This window comes from Colobus angolensis, unplaced genomic scaffold (genome assembly GCF_000951035.1).
Source record: "Colobus angolensis palliatus isolate OR3802 unplaced genomic scaffold, Cang.pa_1.0 Scaffold87, whole genome shotgun sequence".
Lineage (NCBI taxonomy): Eukaryota > Metazoa > Chordata > Mammalia > Primates > Cercopithecidae > Colobus > Colobus angolensis.
In genome coordinates this window covers 2,692,822-2,715,154 of record NW_012122598.1, presented here as the reverse complement: position 1 = coordinate 2,715,154, position 22,333 = coordinate 2,692,822, and the positions used below count along the sequence as shown (strand labels likewise).

Below are 22,333 nucleotides of genomic sequence, written 5' to 3'. Positions count from 1 at the left end.
TTGCACTTGAAAGATGGTCTCGCGTTAAGGGTTTTTCTCAAATTAACTGTGCCGACTCTGAGAAACAAACATTCTTTCAGAAACACACACATATACACACATACACACAAACATACACACACATACACATACACACACACACACACACAGAGCTAAAAGAGCATCCTTGAATCTCTCAGCTTCTTACTCCACTGAATTTTTCTTCATAGTAGTTAGCACTGCTTGACTTCATATTATATATCACTTCGGTAGGTGCATATTTTCTCTCTCCCTCTATGGGGCCAGTGTCTGTGCCTATTTTGTTTATTCTGGTAATGCCAGTGCCTGAGCAATGCCTTGCTCACTAAATATTTGTTAAATGAGCCACTACTTCATATATACCTTAGACAGACAGGCTATAAGCATATACACACACAGGCCTTACACATTAGGGTAAAAAGGAAGTCGGTTAAAAGAAGAGGAAGGTATGGCCACTGTGTGGGAGCAGGACTGGGGAGTGAGTGGTGGGTGGTGGAGAGTGAGACGCTGGGGAGAATGAAGGGACGACCACTCGCTACACAGACAGTGAGTGTGCACAGCCGTGGGTGCTTTAAGAACCAGAGCAGGAAGCCATGCGGAGCTCTAACATCTGTATCTGATGTGGAGTAATGATGTCTCACAGGGCTATTGTGCAGAATAGGTGGCACAGGGCACGTGAAGTGAAGGGCCTGCCCAGCAGCTGCCTGGGTAATACATTTCAACTGTTTACAAGGATCAGCCCCCTCCCAGTATCTACCTGGCTAAAACCAGCGAAGAGCCACATGAGCCCAGGACCCAGAGTGAAACAAGTGTCAGATGAAGAAAAGTTAAGGCCCTGCAGATGGTGACATTCTGGGCAACAGATTCAACTGAGAACCAAACAGATTTACTCATTTATTGCAGGAGAAGCAGAGGACAGGACACAATCCCAATCAGAAGATGAAAAGAGTCCCTTGGCAGCAAAGGCCCTAGAAAGGCATGGAGGCAGAGGGGCTTGTAGCTGGCCATGGGGAAACATCCTGGGTATGTGTGTTGTCTTTGCATTTCAGGCAATGACCCAACGAAACGGGACTAAGAAGGAGGCCACTGAGAGAGCTCATGACTGGACTCCTTGCGTCGAAGCATCACACCTTGAGGACAACAGGGAGAGGAAATGGAGTTGGGACTGTAGTGACAGATAAAGCATTTCTTGACTTGGAAAGGGAGCCCAGGGAAGGAGAGGGAGGAAATGGGTGGGTTGGGAAGCCTTCTGCTCACAGAGCCAACCACTTGTCCATCATCTGGAGGCCTTTTTGGTGGCACAACTGCTCCCCGAGGTTTTGGCAAGGGGATCCTTGAGCTCGCTGCCACAGCTGCCTTTGGTCTTGACGTCTGCAGCTGCAGTTTTGTAGCTATAACTGCTCGAGGTGCCAAAGCCCATGCTGAAGCCAGCCCCTCCTGCCCCAGCATTGGTGCTGCTGATGACGGCTGGAATGGATAAGAGAAGATCTCAGCCCCAGTCAGCCCTAGCCCCACGTCAGACCCCCACATCCCGGGCCACCCCCTTTACTCTCGCCTGCAGTGGCTTCTTGCTGAGATGGATTCTCTCTGTTGTGTGTTTCAGTTTACTAAGAGATTTTTATCAGCACTGATCATACAGCTTCATTTTTCATGCATTTAGCCTCATACACTTGACCTTTTCCAATTAGTGTGTGAATTTCCCCCATGGGCAGGACAAATGAAGAGAGGCACTTCCCAGGGCCCATCTGGTGCTGCTGGTCTGCTGATGAGGAAAGGGGCCACTGAGGGCCCTGTCTCTTAGCACCACAGCATCTCCACACAGGCTCTCCAGCTTTTACAGCTGAGGATGTGCTCTCATTCATTCATTCAACCATTCCATCTAATTCATTCATTCCATCACTCAACCCTTTAGGCCCCTCAGTCCCCCTTAACTACAATCTGGGGCCTTTGTTTTGGTCAACAGAAAAATAATGTCACCATTAAGCATCATTCGTTGGATGATACACTCATGAGTATCATTTGATCTTAGGGTTGTACTTTTGTCTCTCATGACAGTCTTCTCCATCCACTGCTTCCCCCTAGTTACTACAGCCAGTTCATTCCCTTTGCCCTTAAGTCTCCCCTGAGCCCCCTCTGTCATTCTGATTTCTCTTTTGTGTCATGAATTACAGGGACTCGGACTTCTGGTAAGGTGACTAAGGGCAGAACTGAGATCTGCAGATACTTACAGATGCTCACAGAATTTGGATATTCACCAGACATCCTGAAGAAGGAGAAGAAAAACAGGTAAATCCCCTATAAATAATCACCCCAACCACCACCTCTGTGAATAAGCCTCTCCACGCAGAACGTGCCTTCCCAGCCCCATCCCAGCCTCCTTTCTTCCCACACATCCCAGTGCAACCTCCCAAGAAATAGAGAAATGGAAATCTGCTGCAAGGAGTCAGCCCTCCATCAAGATACTTTGGAACTGCTTTCTGTGTGGGATCATTAGGCCTCCACTTCCCTCTAGTTATTCCACTGGTCTTAGACGATTAAGAAGAATGAGCTTACCTCCCCATTGGAGCCCCAGGCTTTGCTGGAGTGACCTTGAACTTGGACGGACCTTAGAGGCCATCTTGCTCCTCCCCCCCCACCCACAAAAATGCACCATGAAGGGTCGGGGGATGCTGTTTCTCAAACATTGCCGGCATTAATACCTCCTCTCCCACAACCTGTGGGATTTTTTACAATTTGGTCTCTCTTGCTGTCCAAGTTCGGCCTTCCTAATCATGTGACAAGCCCATTTGCTGTATGGTTTTACTTCAGCAGGACCTAAACAGGACCAAACTGTTTCTCTTGGAGCTTCCTACCATAGCAGAGATAAAACTGGCCCCCACACAGGGTATCCGGCCCCTCACCTGCACTCCTCGCCCTCCAGCAGCTTGCGGTAGGTGGCGATCTCCACATCCAGGGCCAGCTTCAGGCTCATGAGCTCCTGGTACTCACGCAGCATCCGTGCCAGCTCCTCCTTGGCCTGGTGCAGGGCGCCCTCCAGCTCATCCATCTTGGCCCGGGCGTCCTTCAGGGCGCAGTCCCCCCGCTGCTCGGCATCAGCAATGGCCGTCTCCAGATTGGCGCACTGAAGGGCAAACAGATCCAGCACTTCAGAGTTAGAGCCCAGTTCTGAGATCTTGCTAGGACAACCTCCCCTTGTTTTGTCCTGACTGATGGTAAATGCTTGGAGATCCTACTGGTTTATCCAACTTTGGCCATCCCTAGAAGTGAGTCTGTTCTTCCCCTCACTCCAGGCATGGTTCACCCTGGCTCATTCCTCTGCATCTGAAAGTAGAAAACCTTCACCTGGGAGGAAGGAGGGGAAGGCACTGAGAAAGTGGTTGGCCTGGGCATGTGGCCCCTGCCCTCTCCCTCCTGGCCTGAAATATCAGCTGTAAGATTCTTATGTCAACTCTGAAAAAAAAGTCTGTGAGCAGCTAGACTTCATTCAGCTCTGCAGTGTACAGGTTGTTTTAGGAGATCCCATAAATCACAGGGAAAACATGAGGGCTAATATAGTTCCTACTAATAAAATGTCCTATAAACTTGCCACACTTAGAGTCTGGTCCCCAAATCCCACAGAGAACTATGCTAAATGGTAACAGGCTTAGAAAATACCTTTACATAACTGAGAACAGAGAACCAAACACTGCATGTTCTCACTTATGAGTAGGAGTTGAACAATGAGAACACATGGACACAGGGAGGGGAACAATGTACACTGGAGCCTGTTGGCGGGTGGAGAGAGATAGAGCTTTAGGAAAAATAGCTAAAAAAAAACCATAGCTAATGCATGCTGTGCTCAATACTTAGGTGATGGGTTGATAGGTGCAATAAACCACCATGGCACACGTTTACCTATGTAACAAACCTGCACATCCTATACATGTACCCCAGAAGTTAAAACAAAAATTAAAATTAAAAATAAATAAATAAAATAGACTGGGCATGGTGGCTCATGCCTGTAATCCCAGCACTTTGGGAGGCCAAGGAATGTGAATCACCTGAGGGCAGGAGTTCAAGACCAGCCTGGCCAACATGATGAAACCCTGTCTCTACCAAAAATACAAAACTTAGCCGGGCGTGATGGCACACAGCTGCCTGTGGTCCCAGGTACTCAAGAGGCTGAGGCGGGAGAATTGCTTGAACTCAGGAGACAGAGGTTGCAGTGAGCCCAGATTGCGCCACTGAACTCCAGCCTGGGCGACAGAGGGAGAATCCATCTCAAAAATATATATATAATATATATAGAGAGATATATATTAATTAAAGAAGATACCTTTGCATAACTGCAGCTAGGGCTGTGTGCTTACACGTATGTGAAAGCCCCCAGGGGGCTTCCTGAGCCCTTCAGTCTGGATGTATTCCCTCAACTAAGGTTTTGGTGAGAGGTGAGGTTTTTTTTCTGGGGTATGCCCATTTGTAAAGCCACATTTGCTTCACACCAAGGAAAGCAGCTGATCCAAGGCCAAATGGGCTGTAGAATATTGTCCAGCTGTCGCCATCCTCCTCTTCAGGGCAGGCCCCCAGCAATGCCAACGCCCTCGCATTTTGGATGAGTGGCTCACAGCCTCAAGTAGATGCCTAGGACCCAGCCTTCTAGCCACAGAAAACCCTTCCCCACCCTTGGGACTGTAGAGGTTTTAATCTTTCATGGAGTGGCCACACACACTGTTACCTGAATTCGTCAAACTGTCTTCTGTTCTTTTTTTGCTGACCAAGATCCCACAGAGTGAACCTGGGACAGAGAGACACCAAAAGCTTGGGTCTTCTGAACGTGGCCTGAGTTGAGAGGACTTGAAATTTTAGCATTCTTTGAAACAAATGTCACATGGATGCTGAGGACACCAAATGCCATGAAACTCTGCATGTGATGGAGGAGGCCAGAAGGGCAGGAAGCACCTTAGCTGAGGGCCTTCAAAAGGAGCCGCAATGGGGACTCAGCATTGCGAGTGATCCCCATTTGTTCCCCACAGAGGATATCTTCCCTCACCACCAAAGCAAGGTCACTTTCTGGTAATAATCTCATCCAACCATAAACACATAGCATTTCATTACTTAAACACTGTAGTAGAATACTGAGGGTAGCTTCAAACATCTGTGTTTTTTTCTGTACTTCCATAGCTCTTGATTAAACAAAAACACAAGTTATTTAATGCTGGTCTTTCTTCTTCCCACTACCATGAGCACAGAGGAGTTGTGTGTGTGTGTGTGTGTGGGTGGGTGTGTGTGTGCGTGTACATGTGTAAGCATGCACCATGCAGGGTGAAAGATGGGGTGCAGAGGAGGGTAAGGAGATGGGGCCTTAAACCCTTGCACTGCCTCCACAAACTTGAGAACTCATGGGTTTGCTTGCTTTAGAGCCACAGGTGTGGTTGCAGGGGTACTACGTCCCAGAGAGTGGGACCTCAATGCGGTGCCCTCCCCACAGCACAGCACTAGTGCAGAAAGGTCCCCCACGAGTGCAGGGCCCTGAGCCCGATCTAGGTTGTGGGGGCTGTGCCTCCTCCATTTTGTTCTAAAATCTTCTGCTGGATTTTCTCTCCTCCCACAAGGAATCATCATGCAAAACTTTCAAATGGCTTCATCTTACCTCCTGCGTTAGGTCTAAACTCCATGGCCTGCCTATTCCTACCCAGTCTTGTCCCCTGCTCCCTGCCACCCCTGCTGAGCAGCGAGCCCCCTGCCCTAAATAGGCAAGCTCACCTGCACGCTTGCTGTGCACATCCCTACCTAGGCTCATTGCTCCTGCCGGCTCCTTCACCTGCTCTTTCCCCTCTCCTGGTGTAATCTCACCTCCTGCAAAGCTTCCCTGGGGTCCTCATTCACCTCCCACCCCTCTGGGCTCCTGCAGCACTCACTTACCTACAGTGTGTAGGCTGCTTTATCCCTCCACATCTGTTCAGATCATCCTCTCCTGGTAAATTAGAGGAGAACCTAAGGAGGGCACTGTGTTTTACCCTTTCTTCATGTTATGTCTGGCCCAGATTGCAACTCAATAAATACTGTTAGTGGATTCATTTCATAGAACCCACCTGCTTCTTCACATTCCCTATCTCTGAGCGGATCCTCTGGATCAGGCGGTTGAGCTCAGAGATTTCAGCCTTGGTGAGTTTGAGGTCATCCCCATGCTGGCCTGCTGTGGCCTGCAGCTCCTGGATCTGAGGTTGGGTGACAAGAGAAGAGCAACACAAGGATACTACTGAACTAGGGCAGGTTCTTTTTCTTCTGGACAAAAAAGTCCTGCCCTAGTTCAATAGGATCCTCAGGTTCTCAAACATGAGGGCCTTGGCGGAGTTTGAATTTCCTGTCCTCAATTTGCCAAAGTTAGAAATGTGAAGAAAACGTGAAGATAAGACAATATATATGAATTACCCATAGAAACAGAGTCAGAATCCTATCAGGGTTGTAGCTAGTGTGGCCTCAGCCAAAGGCCGTGACAGGACAAGGGCTAAGCCCCATATATGTCCACAAAACAAGCAGAGACTGTAGTTAATCTCCCTTACCCATGGGGTGGCATTTCCACAAGGCTCAACTCCAAGACAAAGGAGGTCTTGACTGAGCCCAAATACACACACACACACACACACACGTACACATGCACACATGCTGAGAGGGTGCTAGCTGTGGCCAGTGAGACTCAGCACACCTGGCACCCAGCTCACCTTGATCTGGTACAGGGTCTCAGCCTCGCCCTTGCTCTTCAGGGCGATCTCCTCGTACTGAGCACGGACCTCGGCAATGATGCTGTCCAGGTCCAGGTTCCGGTTGTTGTCCATTGACAGGATGACAGACGTGTCGCTGATGTGGGACTGGATCTGAGCGATCTCCTGGGGACGGTTTGGGGAGGGGAGCTAGTTAAGGGGCCCTCATGAGGAACCAGTTTTCGTGGTCCTCCCGGGCAAATTCCTCACCATCTCTCTCTGCCACTCCTCAGCGTTTGAACTCTGCCTCAGCAGCAGTGCCTGGCAGGCATGTGAATGAGCACCTTAGGTTTCAGCCCCAAACGCTGGGACTCCTCTCTCCATTACACACTCAAAACCACTCTTGCCCTTTTCTACATTCTCATCCTCAGAAACCAGCCACCACCACCCTCTGCCCATAGGACCAAGTCTGAACTCTTTACCTAGCATGTGAAGACCCCTAGGGAGTCACCAGCACTGATCCCTTCCCCAGGCCTCTGCACCCTTCCTCATTCCTCATGCTTTAGCACAGGACAGGCTCCTGGACCTTCCATTTTTCTGCCCCCCTCAGCACCCACTGAAATCTTCCTCTTTCTTCTCTCTCTCCAAGAACCTTCACTGATGGCCCAGGCAGAACCCACCATTCCTTCCTCTGCTCTCTGAAATCTCAGCTACGTGGTGTTTTCCTGCCAGGCTGTGAACTCCTGGAGAGTGAGAATCATTTCTTCTCCTTCATGGACTCCTCAAAACCTAACTCATTGTTCAGCACCCAGAAGGGTCTTGGTGAATGTCAGGGCCACCAGGTTGAAAGCTTTCTCCCTCCCAATTCTTGGTCCACACCGCCCTCCAGCCAGGGGCCAGAAGCCACTTGTTAAAGGAGTAGACCTCCCAAGAGAGGTCAGCCAAGTCCTTACCCCTTCATAAAGGCACTTGAAGAATTTAATGTCATCTGTCAAGGAGTCCACCTTGGCCTGGAGCTCAACCTTGTTCATGTAAGCAGCATCCACGTCCTGGGAGCACGTGACAGTCAAGCCGCCCTGAGAGGGCCTTCCCTGCCCATCCCTCCCTCCCTGCCACAGGAAGCCTTGCTCTCTCCGCTCCCTTCACCCTGTGCTTCATGGGGGGCTCAGTCCCTGAGAGTAAACCAACTAACATGCAGTGCAATGGCCACACCAGTAGTGCAGTAAAATGCCCAGATTTTAGACTGGTAAATTCTAGAAACAGCATGCATCCCAGGCAAGGGACTTGGAGGGAGAGGTTGGGAAGTTAAAGTGCCAATCACCCCTGCCCAAGGGACTGAGTGACCTACAGGGCCCCTTTCCTCACCCTACAAGCATCACTGTGCCAGGTGGTCAGGGAGCCCTCTAGGCTTCTTCCAGCCCATCTTGCACCCCTCTTACCTTCTTGAGCACCACAAACTCATTCTCAGCAGCCGTGCGTCTATTAATCTCTACCTCATACCTGCATGGGGCAAGACAATGAGGTAATTCAGTTCTGCAAATACTCACTGAACTGTTAGTTATCACCTCTGTGCTGAGAGCTACAGGGTGGGGGTCTTCAAATTGGGATTCATGTACCCCTGGGGCACACATAACCTTCCTAAAGGGGATGCAGGGAAGGACATATTTAAAGGAATCAATTTCCAGCTCCTCTGTCCCTATGCAGTCTGCCTTAAAACTACCTGCCTCAGAGAGCACCTGTGGTTGATATGTCATGCAGATTCTACTGTCCCTCTCCCTGTCACAATTAGCCCCTCCCACATTATAGCAGAGGTGAAAAGGCATTCCCTTCTGGCACATGGCATCTTGATACTGTGCAATGACTCAGGGTGCAAAAACCTCCTAGGCACCAAACAAAAGCATTGTTGTCACTTTCAAACTGTATGTTATACCTATTTCTTATACATATTTCTGTTCCAGGTGAAGCAGAAACAGAAGCAAGGTCTAAGACACAGAAATTTGGTTAGGACTGGGATGTTCTTAATACAGACATATTGTTGATTGGGGAGGTAAGGGTACTAATCATTTTACTTAAAGAGCTTACCTCTTCCATCCCTTATTATTCTCAAAGAATACATTACAGGACATTTGTGAGAGTATGGTAACGAAATAGAGCATTGGTAAGAAATAATCAATGATAAATGGATAAGCAAAATGTGGTGTATACATACAATGGAATATCATTCAGACTTAGAAAGAAAAAAAATTCTATAATATGCTAAAATATGGATGAAACTTGAGGACATTATGCTAAGTGAAAAGAAGCCAATCACAAAAAGACAAATATTCCAAAAGACAAATGATCTCATTCATGTGAGGTACGTAGAGTAGTCTAAGTCAGAGACATAAAGTAGAATGGTGGGAGCCAGGGGCTGGGAAGAGGGGAAGGAAGAAATGAGGAATTAGTGTTAAGTGGGTATACAGTTCCCATTTCACTAGATGGAAAGTGTGTTCTGGAGGTAGACGGTCATAATGGTTGCAATGTATTTGATACCACTGAACCATCCACTGAAAAATGGCTAAGATGGTAAATTTTGTTATGTGTATTTTACCTCAGTAAAACATTGAAAAAAAGAATTAAGGCTAGATAATAGCTTTTCTATTCATGTACTTAACATAAACAATCCTTTTCAGCTCTTTGCTCATTCCTAAGGCATGTCCCTGGCAGCCCCCTCCTCAAAAAGTACTGTTGAGTGTGGTGATTCCTCAAGGATCTAGAACTAGAAATACCATTTGACCCAGCGATCCCATTACTGGGTATATGCCCAAAGGATTATAAATCATGCTACTATAAAGACACATACACACATATGTTTATTGTGGCACTATTCACAATAGCAAAGACTAGGAACGAACCTAAATGTCCATCAATGACAGACTAGATTAAGAAACTGTGGCACATATACACCATGGAATATCATGCAGCCATAAAAAAAAAGGTGAGTTCATGTCCTTTGCGGGGACATGGATGAAGCTGGAAACCACCATTCTGAGCAACTACTGCAAGGACAGAAAACCAAACACCACATGTTCTCACTCATAGGTGGGAATTGAACAATGAGAACACTTGGACACAGTGTGAGCAACAACACACACCTGGGCCTGTCCTGGAGTGGAGGCAGTGGGGAGGGATAGCATTAGGAGAAATGCCTAACGTAAATGATGAGGTAATGGGTGCAGCAAACCAACACGGCACATGTACACATATGTAACAAACCTGCACGTTGTGCACACGTACCCTAGAACTTAAAGTATTAAAAAAAAAAAAAGCACTGTTGAACGGCTGAAGCCGTGCAGGGTAGTGAAGGGAGTTATTTCCAGTGTGACTAGGATGTCTTCTGAGGCTGCAGATCTTTCTACTTATGCTATATAAAACACACAGAAAGCAGTTTATACGATTTATCCCAGATTCTGTGTCTTATTCAAAAGACAACTGAAACCTTTTAATCAAATTATGTCATGAAACAGCTATTTCTATTCAGTCAAACTTTATTTTATATTATCTTACAAAATGCTTAATAATGTCTACCTCCTCTTAATAAAAATAAAACATGTGGTAGTTGCCAGACCAATTAATTTTTAGTAGTTTATATCTATTTCCTAAAATACACAGAAAACTTTTGACCAAGTGGGCTATCAAAATCAATGACATTAGTTATAAATAATTTTACATTATTTACTTCTAGAGGCCAAACACTAGAGTTCAATACACACATTAAAAATAAAAATGATAAGTTTTATGGCATTATAAACTTAAAAATAATTTATTATTTAAAAATATATTGCAATGAATAATTAAAAGTTAAACCATGAAAAAGTACATATTGATTTCTCTTATTTTATAACATAGTTGTATTAGTTATATTAAATCTAAATCATTTTAATCTTGAATGCTTTCAATAACCTATTATACAAGACATATTTCTTAGTTTATTGCTGAGTGGATTTTATAACAGTCCCTAAAGTACAAATTCTTATTTTTACTTGAATTGAGAAATGAAGTCAGGCTTTTTCTGATAAAAAGCAACTCATGTCTCTGATTTGAACATGAAGACTGGCTTTTCCAATGAAGCTAGAGGGCAGATATTTTCTATATAAATTGAATGAGGTAAATCTGCAGCTCCAAAGTCTCAAAAATGTGCCAGTGTGTGTATTCGTATACAAAAACACGAGGCAGAATCACATTATTCTTTTTTTTTTTTTTTTTTTTTTTTTTTTTTTTTTTTTTTTTTGAGACTGAGACGGAGTCTGTGGCCCAGGCTGGAGTGCAGTGGCCGGATCTCAGCTCACTGCAAGCTCCGCCTCCCGGGTTCACCGCCATTCTCCTGCCTCAGCCTCCCGGGTAGCTGGGACTACAGGCGCCCACCACCTCGCCCGGCTAGTTTTTTGTATTTTTTAGTAGAGACGGGGTTTCACCGTGTTAGCCAGGATGGTCTCGATCTCCTGACCTCGTGATCCGCCCGTCTCAGCCTCCCAAAGTGCTGGGATTACAGGCTTGAGCCACCGCGCCCGGCCACATTATTCTTTAAGGATAAAGAATTGGCATAGGTGTATTGAGCATTAACAATGATTTATGTTTCCAGTCCTTTCTGATCCATTGGATTAAACATGGTGCTCCTAAAGGACAGAATAAGTTGTATAAGCATGGTCATTTGATCAGTCTTGGTAAAGCCGTACTGAAAAATTTTCCAGAAATTTGGAAGATAATGACTTTACTGACTACGACACAAGTTCTTTTTGCAAGTCGGATGGTTTTTAAGTTTTGCTTTCAAAAGAAAAAGGTTCTGAATTGTCCACTGACACATGGTTAAACATGATCTTTAAGGATGAGTCATTATGTGATTTTGACATATAATCATTCACCTAAGAAAATATATGCTGAGTGTGGGGTACTTTGTAGGCACTTAGGATAAGTAAGTGAACAAAAATTTCTCTGCACTTATGAAGCAGAGAGAGACAAACAACAAACACAACAAATAAGTCAATTATGCAGCATGTTAGAAACAGCACTACGGAAGAAAGAAAAAGCAGAAAAACTGGAAAGGCATTCTGAGAACTAAATAACACTGGGCTTGCAAGACTCCTTCCATTAAAATCTACTTATACAATTAAAGTTTCCCAGCACTTACCTAAGAATGGAAAACACATAGGACTAGAATCCTATCTCAGCTCAGTAAGAACAATATTCATACATGGATAACTAAGCCACTTAGAAAAAAATCTGCCCCATTCAACTCATTAAGAAATGTAATTTCAATTTTTTTTCAGTTCTTATGTTTAATACTTATTTAACAAAATTAGCAATACATTTTGTTGTTTGGATAACTCAACCCAAAATAAGTCTTTTGACATTTAAAAACTTATAATCACAAAAAGTAAACTTTCTTTTTCTTTTTTGCTTTTTCTTTTTTTTTTTCTCTTGACAGAATCTTGCTCTGTCACCCAGAACGGAGTGCAGTGGCATGAACTCGGCTCACTGCAACCTCTGCCTCCCAGGTTCAAGACGTTCTAGTGCCTCAGCGTCCCGAGTAGTTGGGAACATAGATGCGCGCCACCATGCCCAGCTAATTTTTTATATTTTTTGTAGAAACGGGGTTTCACCATGTTGGCCAGCTAGCCTTGAACTCTTGAGCTCAAAGGATCCACCCGCCTTGGCCTCCCAAAGTGCTGGGATCACAGGCCACAAGAAGTACGCTTTTTAAAGTTTCAAGATACCTGCATATTTTGTGATAGGGTGATCAATAAAAGACTTAAGAGACATAAAAATATATTATATTAGAACAAAATTATGTAGGGAAAGTGGCATAAAAATTGGAGTTCAAATAAGAAAAGGATCAAGGTAAAAGTTATGATTTTTAAAGCAGAGTCCGTTGATTGCCTTTTTAGATGAAGGGTGATGGGCACTAACCTGCTGCGGCACCTGGATGCAATTGGATACATCTAAATGAGTGATGTGGCTATTACAATTTCAAATAGGAATACACATAATACATTTAAAATTATACTCTTTGAAACTACTTACACTTATGATTAAAAGTTGTAGTTTCAATTTTTTAATTGTGAAATTTTTTAATTGTGAAGAGTTTTCAAAAATCATTTCAGAGAATCTATGAGAAAAGCTTCAGTGTATACAATGATGCTTAAGACATATACACTGTGAATCTTCTAGAAGCTCACAGTTTAACAAGAAGGCACATGCACTGAAAATTCTAATTCGCGGGTGATATATGATTAGCATTTCTTATGAAATATTGTAAGAGAGATGCAAAAACCTGGCACGAGGACCCACAGGTGGAAGAGATGAGTGATGAAATCAATTTTAAAATACTCCTAATAAATGCAGCTAATATTTATTGTACCTCTTACTACGTGCTAAACACTGTGCTAAATTCTTCACACACATTATTTCATTTGATCCCCACAAAAGCTCTATGAAGTAGATTCTATTATTATCCCAATTTTATAAATGAGGCAAAAGACATGAAAATACTTGGCCAAGGTTATAATGCTAGTTACTAGTGAAGCCAGGACTTCTGACATAGGGAAAACAATGCCTTACATTTGTGTAGCACTTGGATTCTTTTCAAAGCTGCTAATACACTACTGTCTGGCTGGCATTATCCTCTCAATAGCTCTGTTAGGTAGCAAGGCAGGTATCAGTATTTGGTTTTCATAAATACTAAAACTAAAGTTCACAGAGGACACAGAGACTCATCTGTGGTTGCTCAACTAGTTCATGGTGTTCAGGAGCACAAAACCACTCCAATCTGAAAGGCCCAGAGATAGCACCGCCCCTGGATGCCTCTGTCTGGGACTTCTGAACTATGCCTGGCAGCCCCCTGTTCTTTCCAGACGCTGCTTGCATCTCTAGTTGGGCTCCAGTTCCCATCTTAATTCCACCAATCTCAGTTCACACCGGATTTGTTTCTTCTTATTGGTGGCTATCTGAAACTGTTCTTTAAGCCTGTCCTTACAACCTGTGTGCTCTCTGAGGTCAGGGACCATGTCCCCTCCTTCCTCAGGTTCTTCATGCAGGGCTTGGGCCAGGGTTCTGCTTTGAGGGAATTTCAGAATAGAGATGGGCAAGTAGATTGAATATGGAGCAAGAGAAAGAACTCAGCTCTGACCATCTCCAGCCACTTCAATTGTGGAAGAAGCCACCTGCCCCTAGAAATTCTGGCATCTGGAAGCAAGCTTCCAAAATATCAGGTCACACTGAGCCTTGATTTATTACTCTCTCATATTCGGCTCGACTTGGAGGAAGACACACTCTCTGGTTCCAACTCATTCTCAATCATCCCTCAAACATTCTCAATTCTTCTCTTTAAAGGCAGGATTCAGCAGCACAGCCATGATTCAACATGGAATAAGTTTAAAAAAATTTTTTTTTTTTAGATTTAAAATTTGTTCTGGAATTGGTGGAGTGTCTTACGTTCTGGGAACTGCCATGGAAAACTTCACTCAGGAGGAACTACAAAGGCATTTGAGATATCCATCAGGTTTTGATACAACTCTCTTTCCCTCATTCCTTCGTTTTCAGTGCTAGAAATTGAGCACACATTTCCTAGACAGTTTGGAGAACTGGTGTAGGTAGATCTATTCTTTTCCTAAGTCCCACTCTAACTGGATGTTCCTCCCTCCCCTGGTAACAGCAAAGGATCTAAGAAGCAAAAATGCTGTCTCCAAACAAAAACCTCATTTGAAATCGGATTCTCCAGAAGCATATTCCCTGCCACTCACTCACTTCTTCTTGTAGTCTTCCACCAAATCCTGCATGTTCCTCAGCTCCGAGTCCAGCCTCACCCTGTCCCCAGACAGCGTCTCCAGCTGCTTCCGCAGGTTGCTGATGTAGCCCTCATAAATGGGCTCCAGGTTCTTCCTGCAGTTGTTCAAGTCCAGTTGCTGTAGGAGGTTCCACTTGGTCTCCAGCACCTGATTCTGCTGCTCCAGGAACCGCACCTGGAACCCAAAGGCAGTCATCGCCCAGAGTCCCCATGCTGTTGTCTCTCAAGAGTGAGGAGACGGCCCCAAAATCCAGAGGAAGCCATCCTGGGGTTTGGGGGTAGGAAAGAGCAAGGCTCATCTCTGGGTGGATTCAGCCAAGGGTCATGCTCACCTGGATCTCCAAGACAAGAAATAGGACCCAGTCTATAAGAAATCAGAAGAGGCCTTAAGCAATGGTACTATCTGCCTCTGCCTTAGTGAGTTTTCATGAGACAGAGGTAGCTTCTCTTGCTATAAATGCTGGTGCTTTCTGAGTAAAGAGAAATGGGGAGCAGGGGAGAAACAGGGACTGGGGAGTAACATTGGAAAGCACACTGGCACTTACAGCCTTCCTCCTGTTGTGTAGCCTAAATTGCACTTGGTTTGTTCATTTCTTTGTTGTTCACAGCAGGTTACCACATCTTCACAAGGTTCCTTCATACTTGACCAGGGTGCACATTTTTAGACTCAATAACTCTGAGCCCTCTGCCACACACCTCTTCTCACCTATCTCTTAGCTTGAGGGGCAGAAGGAAACATGCTAGGGAACAACAGACATAAAAGAGCAAGAGAATGCCCCAGCCTCTGGAACAGCTGCTGTGTTTCTTCCATGCAGACCTGTGCCCTGCAGCCACCTCACTTCCTATTCCCTAGCATAGTGGTGACACGCGGTCCACCACCAAATGTCCTGTCCAAGGTGAGCTCATTTCTTAGCCTCCTATGTCTTAATATCCTCATCTGCAAGGCAGAACAACAACAGAATGATGGGTTGTGCATTAGTAAATGAGAATCACTTGGGACAGCACCATAAATGTCAGCTATTGTTAAAAGGCTGTCCCCTTATCACTCACCGTCTAGACCTTCCACGCAGGTGGAGACAAGAGAAGCCCAGTCCCTGTCTCCTCTCCACTCACTGGGGTCATTGCCTCGGAATCTCCAGAGACAACTTCCCTACTACCCCAATTTCTGGATGCCCCACCCTCAGCCTAGACCTGTAACTTTACATGCACTCTTTCCAAGTGTCTCCTCAGCCTCACCCTTCAGTTTTCTGGCCCTTGTCTCTCACCTCCTCTATCACCTTCCTAGCTACACACTCACCCCACTCCTCAAGCACCAAGCACCATGTCTTGCAACATCTACTGGCCTGTGTCCCTAATGCCCTGCCCTGAATGTGGGTCCCATCTCCTCTTCTGATATTAGAAGCTCTCAAAGTGCCCATTCCTTGGCAATCTTGCCCCCTCGCTTCCCACAGTCTTGTCTCATGCAAGAAAGAAATGAAGATCCTTGATATTGTTTGGCTGTGTCCCCACTCAAATCTCAACTTGAATTGTCTCCACGTGTTGTGGGAGGGGCCCAGGGGGAGGTAAATGAATGGTGGGGACCTATCTTTCTCCTGCTATTTTCCTCCTGATAGTGCATAAGTCTCACAAGATCTGATGCGTTTATCAGGGGTTTCCGTTTTTGCTTCTTCCTCATTTTTCGCTGGCCACCGCCATATAAAAAGTGACTTTGATCTCCCGTCATGCTTCTGAGACCTCCCCAGCCATGGGGAACTGTAAGTCCAAATAAACCTCTTTTTTTTCCCAGTCTGGGGTATGTCTTTATCAGCAGTGTGAAAACGGACTAATACATCCTGTTTATTGGAAGTGTGTGCCAGGCACTGTTCTGAGCACTTTGTAATCATCCCAATTAAGCCTCAACGCAACCCACTGGGGCAAGACCCATTATTGTGCCCGTTTTACAAATGGAAAAGGGAGGCTCGGAAAGGCTGTGACTAGCCCACATTCCCATTCATCTCGCCAGTGGCAGAGCCGGCACCCCTGTGCACACTGCGCCCAACGCAGGCGACAGGCCGATGCCCGAGGACTCACCTTGTCGATGAAGGAGGCGAACTTGTTGTTCAGCACCTTGATCTGCTCCCGCTCCTGGGCGCGCACCCTCTGGATCTCGGGGTCCAGCTCCACGTTGAGCGGCGCCAGGAGGCTCTTGTTGACGGTGACCTGAGGGATGCCCCCGGGCGGGCACACGGAGGGACACGCGGGTCCCAGCCCGGCGCTGCCAAAGACGGTGCCCACGAAGCCGCCCAGGCGGCCGCCGCCCCGCCCCGCCGCAGCGCTGAGAGCCAGGCGCCGACTGCCCCCAAGGCAGAAGAGGCTCTTGCTGCCAAAGGAGGCCAAGCCCTTGACCCCGGCCCGGAATGAGGCGGAGCTGCTGCCGTTTCGGCCAGAAAGGACCGCGGAGCAGCCGCTGAAGCCCAGGCGCTCCTCGCCGGGGAAACGGGTCAGTTGGCGGCTCATGGCTGGCAAGGACCGGTGCTGGCCGCGCGGGAGGCAGGAGGGGCGCAAACAGCCGCTGCGTTCTCGGTCCGGCTCGCCCCTTAAATAGCCTGGCCGGCTGGAGTCAGCCTAATTTGTACCTCGACAATTCCTTTTAGATCCCTTGAGGCCCCTTGGGTTCTTCATATAGGAAATTACCATGCACTCACCGAGAATTTTGTCTGTTCCGCCGTGAACTCCCCATGAATCCCTATAAAGTGACCCAGAACCCAGCATTTACTTGGCTCACCTCCTGCATTATCATGGCTTAGCGACCTTATCTCCACCTGCTGGCCTCCAATTACTGGGGTTATTACTCCTGAGATCGCCCCTGGAAACTTCCAGTGGGGCTGGCTCCTCTGGGTGTGTGTCTGGGGAGACGGAGGTGTGTGAAGCAGATGTCCAGGCTGCTTCTGCTTCAGAAGGCCATGAATAGGGTCAAGAATATCCCAGAAAATCATCCTTAGCCTGTCCTCCTCCTGCCTCCCAGGCTTCTGCATAAGGACAGCTCTGTCCTGTGTGCAAGAAGGAAGTTCAGAAGGAGATTTTGGCCCCATCTACAGAGACCTCTCAGTCTACTGGGGAAGTCAGGACACAGAGAGCTCCGGTCACAAGTGTTGGGGGTTGACTTTGGACCAGAGTGAAAAGGTTCCTCCACTAAAGCATTTCTAGATTAAGAATGGGGACCATGCTATCTGGGAGGGAGGGAAGAAGGCCTGGGGAGGTGGCACAGGAAGGCTCAGGTGTGGTTTAGCAGAGGACATTTCCTAAGGTTTTGGGTTGTTTTCATTTTTGTTTTCTTTTAATAGCAGAAGAGGCTCATTTATCCAATCCAGGAAACCTCTGCTCAGGTCATTTGCCACCCTGTCATTTCTAATTCAGCATCAAAATGTGATCAGTTATTAAGAACAGGTCAAGACTCTTCAGATCTAAAACCAAGAACTAGATTCTAGAACTTCATTCCCCTTTAAGCTACAGAGGCTGCTTCTTCCATCTAACCCAATTTCCTTGTCTCAAACTTAAGCTGCCTTCAAGTCTCCTCCTCTCTTAGCAACAGCTCTCCTGTTCCTCTGGCATGCAGGTAGGATTGTTTCATTGCTCTTATTCCTCAAGCTGTCTGAGTCCTGGGTATGTGTTCCATTTCCTCTCTCAGATTGACAGGGCCCCCTGGATTCACCCTTCCCTCCCCTGCTCCCCCAGTGCTCAGCCCAGGCCTTGGACAAGGGAACATTCAGGATGATTGTGAAACAGCAGAGTGCTTCGGGCAAGGCTTGTTACTGCATCCTCAGTGATACCTTGACGTCTGGGCTCCCCTTGGGGACCTCATGGGATGGCTAAATGGTACCCAAGGGTAATTGGCTGACACAGCCTCCACTGGGCCAATGACAGGACATAATAACAGCCGCAGTGTTTACTCCACCGGGAACAAAGTTGTGAGGGCATTGTTAAGCTGTGGAGACGGCGCCGATTGCAGATGAACAGATAACAGCCTCCAGATGTCCTAGGTGGGAGAGAGGGCGGGCTCTCAGTGCTGCCTCAGAGGAGGGGCTGTAGTCCATTCCCTCTGAAGGGAGGAAGGGCAGTGTCAGTGTGACTGGGTGACCAGCAGACCCTTCAAGAAGATCAAAGTTATGTTTTTCATTGTTACATGAGATTTTCCCTCTGCCCCGTCATTTTAGCCACTTTTTTTTCCACAAGCACAAAAATGAATTTATTTATTCCAGCCATTGAGAATAGAAAAGCAAGGAATGGATTACATTGAAAGAGGAGAATTTTTACATAGGATTGACTGACAAAGGGTGTCCTTGAAATCATTTTTTTTTTTTTCCTAGAAATTTTCTAAGGAGTTGAGATATCCTGGGACCAGGGCTCTTATGCCCAGGGTTAAGGAACCATAAGATGACCTTTTCTTATCTTCCCATGAGGGGTTGACTGGCTGGATGAATAAGGAATTCCTCAACCCCTGAATCACCTTTATTATAGATCATGAAAAGACAGAAGTGACACATGCAGATTTCAAAGGCCTCAGATGTGTGGGGATGTCAGCAGATCAAAGAGGGCTGAGGCTTGGGAGATGGGGTTCTCATTGCCTCTGCCTCTGACAGCGGCTTACGGTGTCACCTCAGGCCTTGGTGACCACCTCTGTCATTAGTTCTTGGGTTAAAGCAACCCCCAGTTTAGTAAACTAGACAGGGAACATTGCCCTTTGAAATCTAGATCTTTACTACAAAAGATGGATGAAATCACACTAGGCCGAGAATTGAAAATGCATTGCTGGTTAAACTGGGTCTCCTTTGCCCTGCAACACTAGTTCCTGGGAAGTTAATAGGTATCATGGGAAAAAAGGTATGAGAGTGGATTCTGTGCTGGGTTTAAAAAAAAATTAAGCAGGCATCTTATTGCAGGACTTTCTAGGCCCATTAACATGCTTAGTGCTAGAGCAATTTTAGGGCAGTGAACTATTCTGTACAGTACTGTAATGATGGCTACATGTCGTTATACATTTGTCCAAACCCACAGACTTCCCAGTGAACCCCAGTGTAAACCATGAACTTGAGGTGGTAATGCTGCATCAGAGTAAGTTCATCAGTTGTAGCAAATGTACCCCTATGGTGGGAGATGTTGATAAGGGAGGAGGCTATGCATGTGTGGGGGTAAGGGGTAAATGGGAAACCCAAGTACCTTCCACTCTATTTTGCTGTAAACCTAAAACTGCTCTAATGAATAGTCTATTGAAACAAATAAATGAGTGGATAGATGGATGGGTGGATAGATGGATGAATGGATGGACAGATGGGTGGTATTAAACAATAATAACAGAAAGATGCATGATACTTTCTGTTGTACCAAAGGGTAATACAAAACTTAATGTTTTTCACACCTGATAGCCGAGAGGTGAACTTGTGAATGGGGAAGTGTCAGTGGGTTTTGTTCTATTTTTTAATATTTCTGAATGTTCCAATATGAGCATATAATGCTTTTATAAATAAGTTCTATTTTTCCAAAAAAAAAAAAAAAACAACTAAAGATGAAAGGGGAGGGAAGTTGATTCTAGAATCAGAAATAAAGTACCGTTCTTGTCACAAACAAAAAACCCCCACAAAGCTCAGTGTTTTCCAAACCAATTTTTAGGCCATTGAGCCCTCTCTTTGGCCAAATACTTTATGGAGGCCAGAATTTCAAGGAATATACTTTAAGAAACACTGAACAAGATATCTCTACTTCACCATTAAATTGACTTAAATTTCCCAAATCTGAAGAGACTTACAATATCTCCCTAAAAACATGAAGGAGGCCTAAATATAATATGCAGGCTTATCTAGTTTATGGCGATATGGCCAGGGGTGTATTGTCCAAACCAAAGGGAGGTTGTTTGTGTGGACTCCAGAGATCATGGCCAGTATCATCCCTGCACTGGCCAAGGGAGAGAGAATTCTCAGCCTGGTGATCAGCCTTGGGTATCTAGACTGAGGGAGGTGAGCCACAGACTGCCAAAGCTCACCAAATAACCTTGCTCTCCTCTCATTTCCCAGCCTCCTTTGCAATTCTGTTGGGGCTTGGGGTCATGTGACTAGCACTGGCCAATGAAACATGAGTGGCATTGAAGTGCGTCATTTCTGGGGTGGGGCAGTAAGCAGCTCAAGTGCCTCCTCCATCTCTTTTCCCCTGTCTGGTGACCTTGGAGTTCATGTGTCCCATGTGTCAGGGCTACAAGGCAGAAGATCCTGGGTCCTTGAGATACCCAATGGGAGAACCACATAGGGCAGCTGCCCTAACCTGCCTTGGACAGTGAGTGAGAACTAAATCTTTGCTGTGTTAAGTTAAGCTGCTCAGATGTCAGGGTTTGTCTCTTGAGACTGTCAACATTCATTATATGAACCCAAGCATAAAAGTTAGATGGCAGAAATCTCATGTAATAGCCAGTGCTCTATATCCTAAGTTCATGTTCTCAAACGATCTTCTGATCACTATCAGACATTCTCTACTTCCCTTCTCACTTCAGTTTCCTGAAAGAATAGTCTACACCTAAAAACAATAGGGGTAACCATTTATGGAGCACTTACTATGTGCTAGAAGAACTAAATAATTCTCGTACATTATTTCATTAAATTTAATTCTCATGACAACTCTATGAGGTAACTCCAATTATTAACCCCTTTGTACGGATGAGAAAACTGAGGCTTATGGAGCAGAAACATCTTGCCTAAGTTACACAATAAGTAAGTGGCAAAGTCCTTCTGACTCAGGGTCCATCTAACACCCAAGGTGTTAACTTCTCTCTCAAGCTCTACAGGATAAAATCCCAGCTCTTAGCATACATGAAGGGGCCTCTCTTACACATCTGCTGCCTGCCTCCCCAACTCTGGATGCCACTGCTCCCTCCCTCTCCACCTACTGAGCCTCTCCATCCTTACACTTCACACTCCAACAACAGTCACCTATTTGTGCCATGCTGGTGCCTCTGGCTACAAAGCCCACTTCCTCCTCTTGTCTACCTAATAAATTCCTATCCATCCTCTAAAACCTCTACACATATTGCCTCCCCTGTGAGCTTTCCCTGACCTCCCTGAAGTTCCTCTCTCTCCTCTGTGCTGCCTCTGTGTCTTCTATTGTTGCTAATACCTCACCATGTTACCGTTAGGTGTTTTATGGTTATGCCTCCATTAGGGGCATTGAGGAGATTTCTTCATCACTGTATCCCCAGCACTAGCACATGCCAGGCATGTGATATATGCTTAATGAATATTTTTTGAACTGACTTTCTTCACTGACTCTAAGAGTATAGTCCTGAGACTAATTATTCCGCCTGCCAGTTCTCCTTTGGGAATTAAGCTTGTGCTGTAATTTATGAGACGGTCTCTTTAAAGTCTGAATTTTTGAATTGCTTTACCAGCAGCTGTACACCTCTTTCGGCGAGCTAATTAAGTCAAACCAAAAATATTAAGGACACGCTTTTGTTTCCACTAACATTTATTTAGCATCAATTGCACAATTGCACAATTATTAACCAGTAATTGCACAAGACATCCTCGTGTTGTCTCATTTTAGCTTAACAACAACTTAGGGGCATTATTCTTCCTGTTTTATAGCTAACAAAATGAGGTTCAAGAAGATTGAGAGCTTCATTCATTGTTGCCACTTAGTTGCAGAGTCTAAATCTGAATTAAAAGCTATTGACTTGAAGTCTAGGACCCTCCCAGGAACCACAGGGACCTGTTCAGATGCAACATGGGGGCCCCAACCTGAGTGTGTGCTAGCCTCTCACTCGCTTTTGCATCCTGTTGCATCCTGATCCATC

General features: G+C 45.8%; 1 protein-coding gene across 3 annotated transcripts; it reads right to left on the bottom strand.

The window, feature by feature from the left end:
• Positions 1–899: 899 nt before the first annotated feature.
• On the bottom strand, positions 900–17,241 carry LOC105503609 (keratin, type II cytoskeletal 72). Of its 3 annotated transcripts, XM_011930598.1 has the most exons (10): positions 16,591–17,241; positions 14,481–14,695; positions 8,138–8,198; positions 7,652–7,747; positions 6,720–6,884; positions 6,090–6,215; positions 2,919–3,139; positions 2,247–2,281; positions 1,276–1,485; positions 900–1,148 (listed from the first exon to the last, which is right to left on the bottom strand). In XM_011930598.1, the coding sequence occupies exons 1-9, from the start codon at positions 17,014–17,016 to the stop codon at positions 1,295–1,297; spliced, it is 1,536 nt and encodes a 511-aa protein (XP_011785988.1). In that variant the 5' UTR covers positions 17,017–17,241; the 3' UTR covers positions 900–1,148; positions 1,276–1,294. The 3 variants fall into 3 exon arrangements, with proteins under 3 accessions (XP_011785988.1, XP_011785987.1, XP_011785990.1); XM_011930597.1 differs by having other exon boundaries at positions 900–1,485; XM_011930600.1 differs by lacking the exon at positions 6,090–6,215 and having other exon boundaries at positions 900–1,485.
• Positions 17,242–22,333: the final 5,092 nt, after the last annotated feature.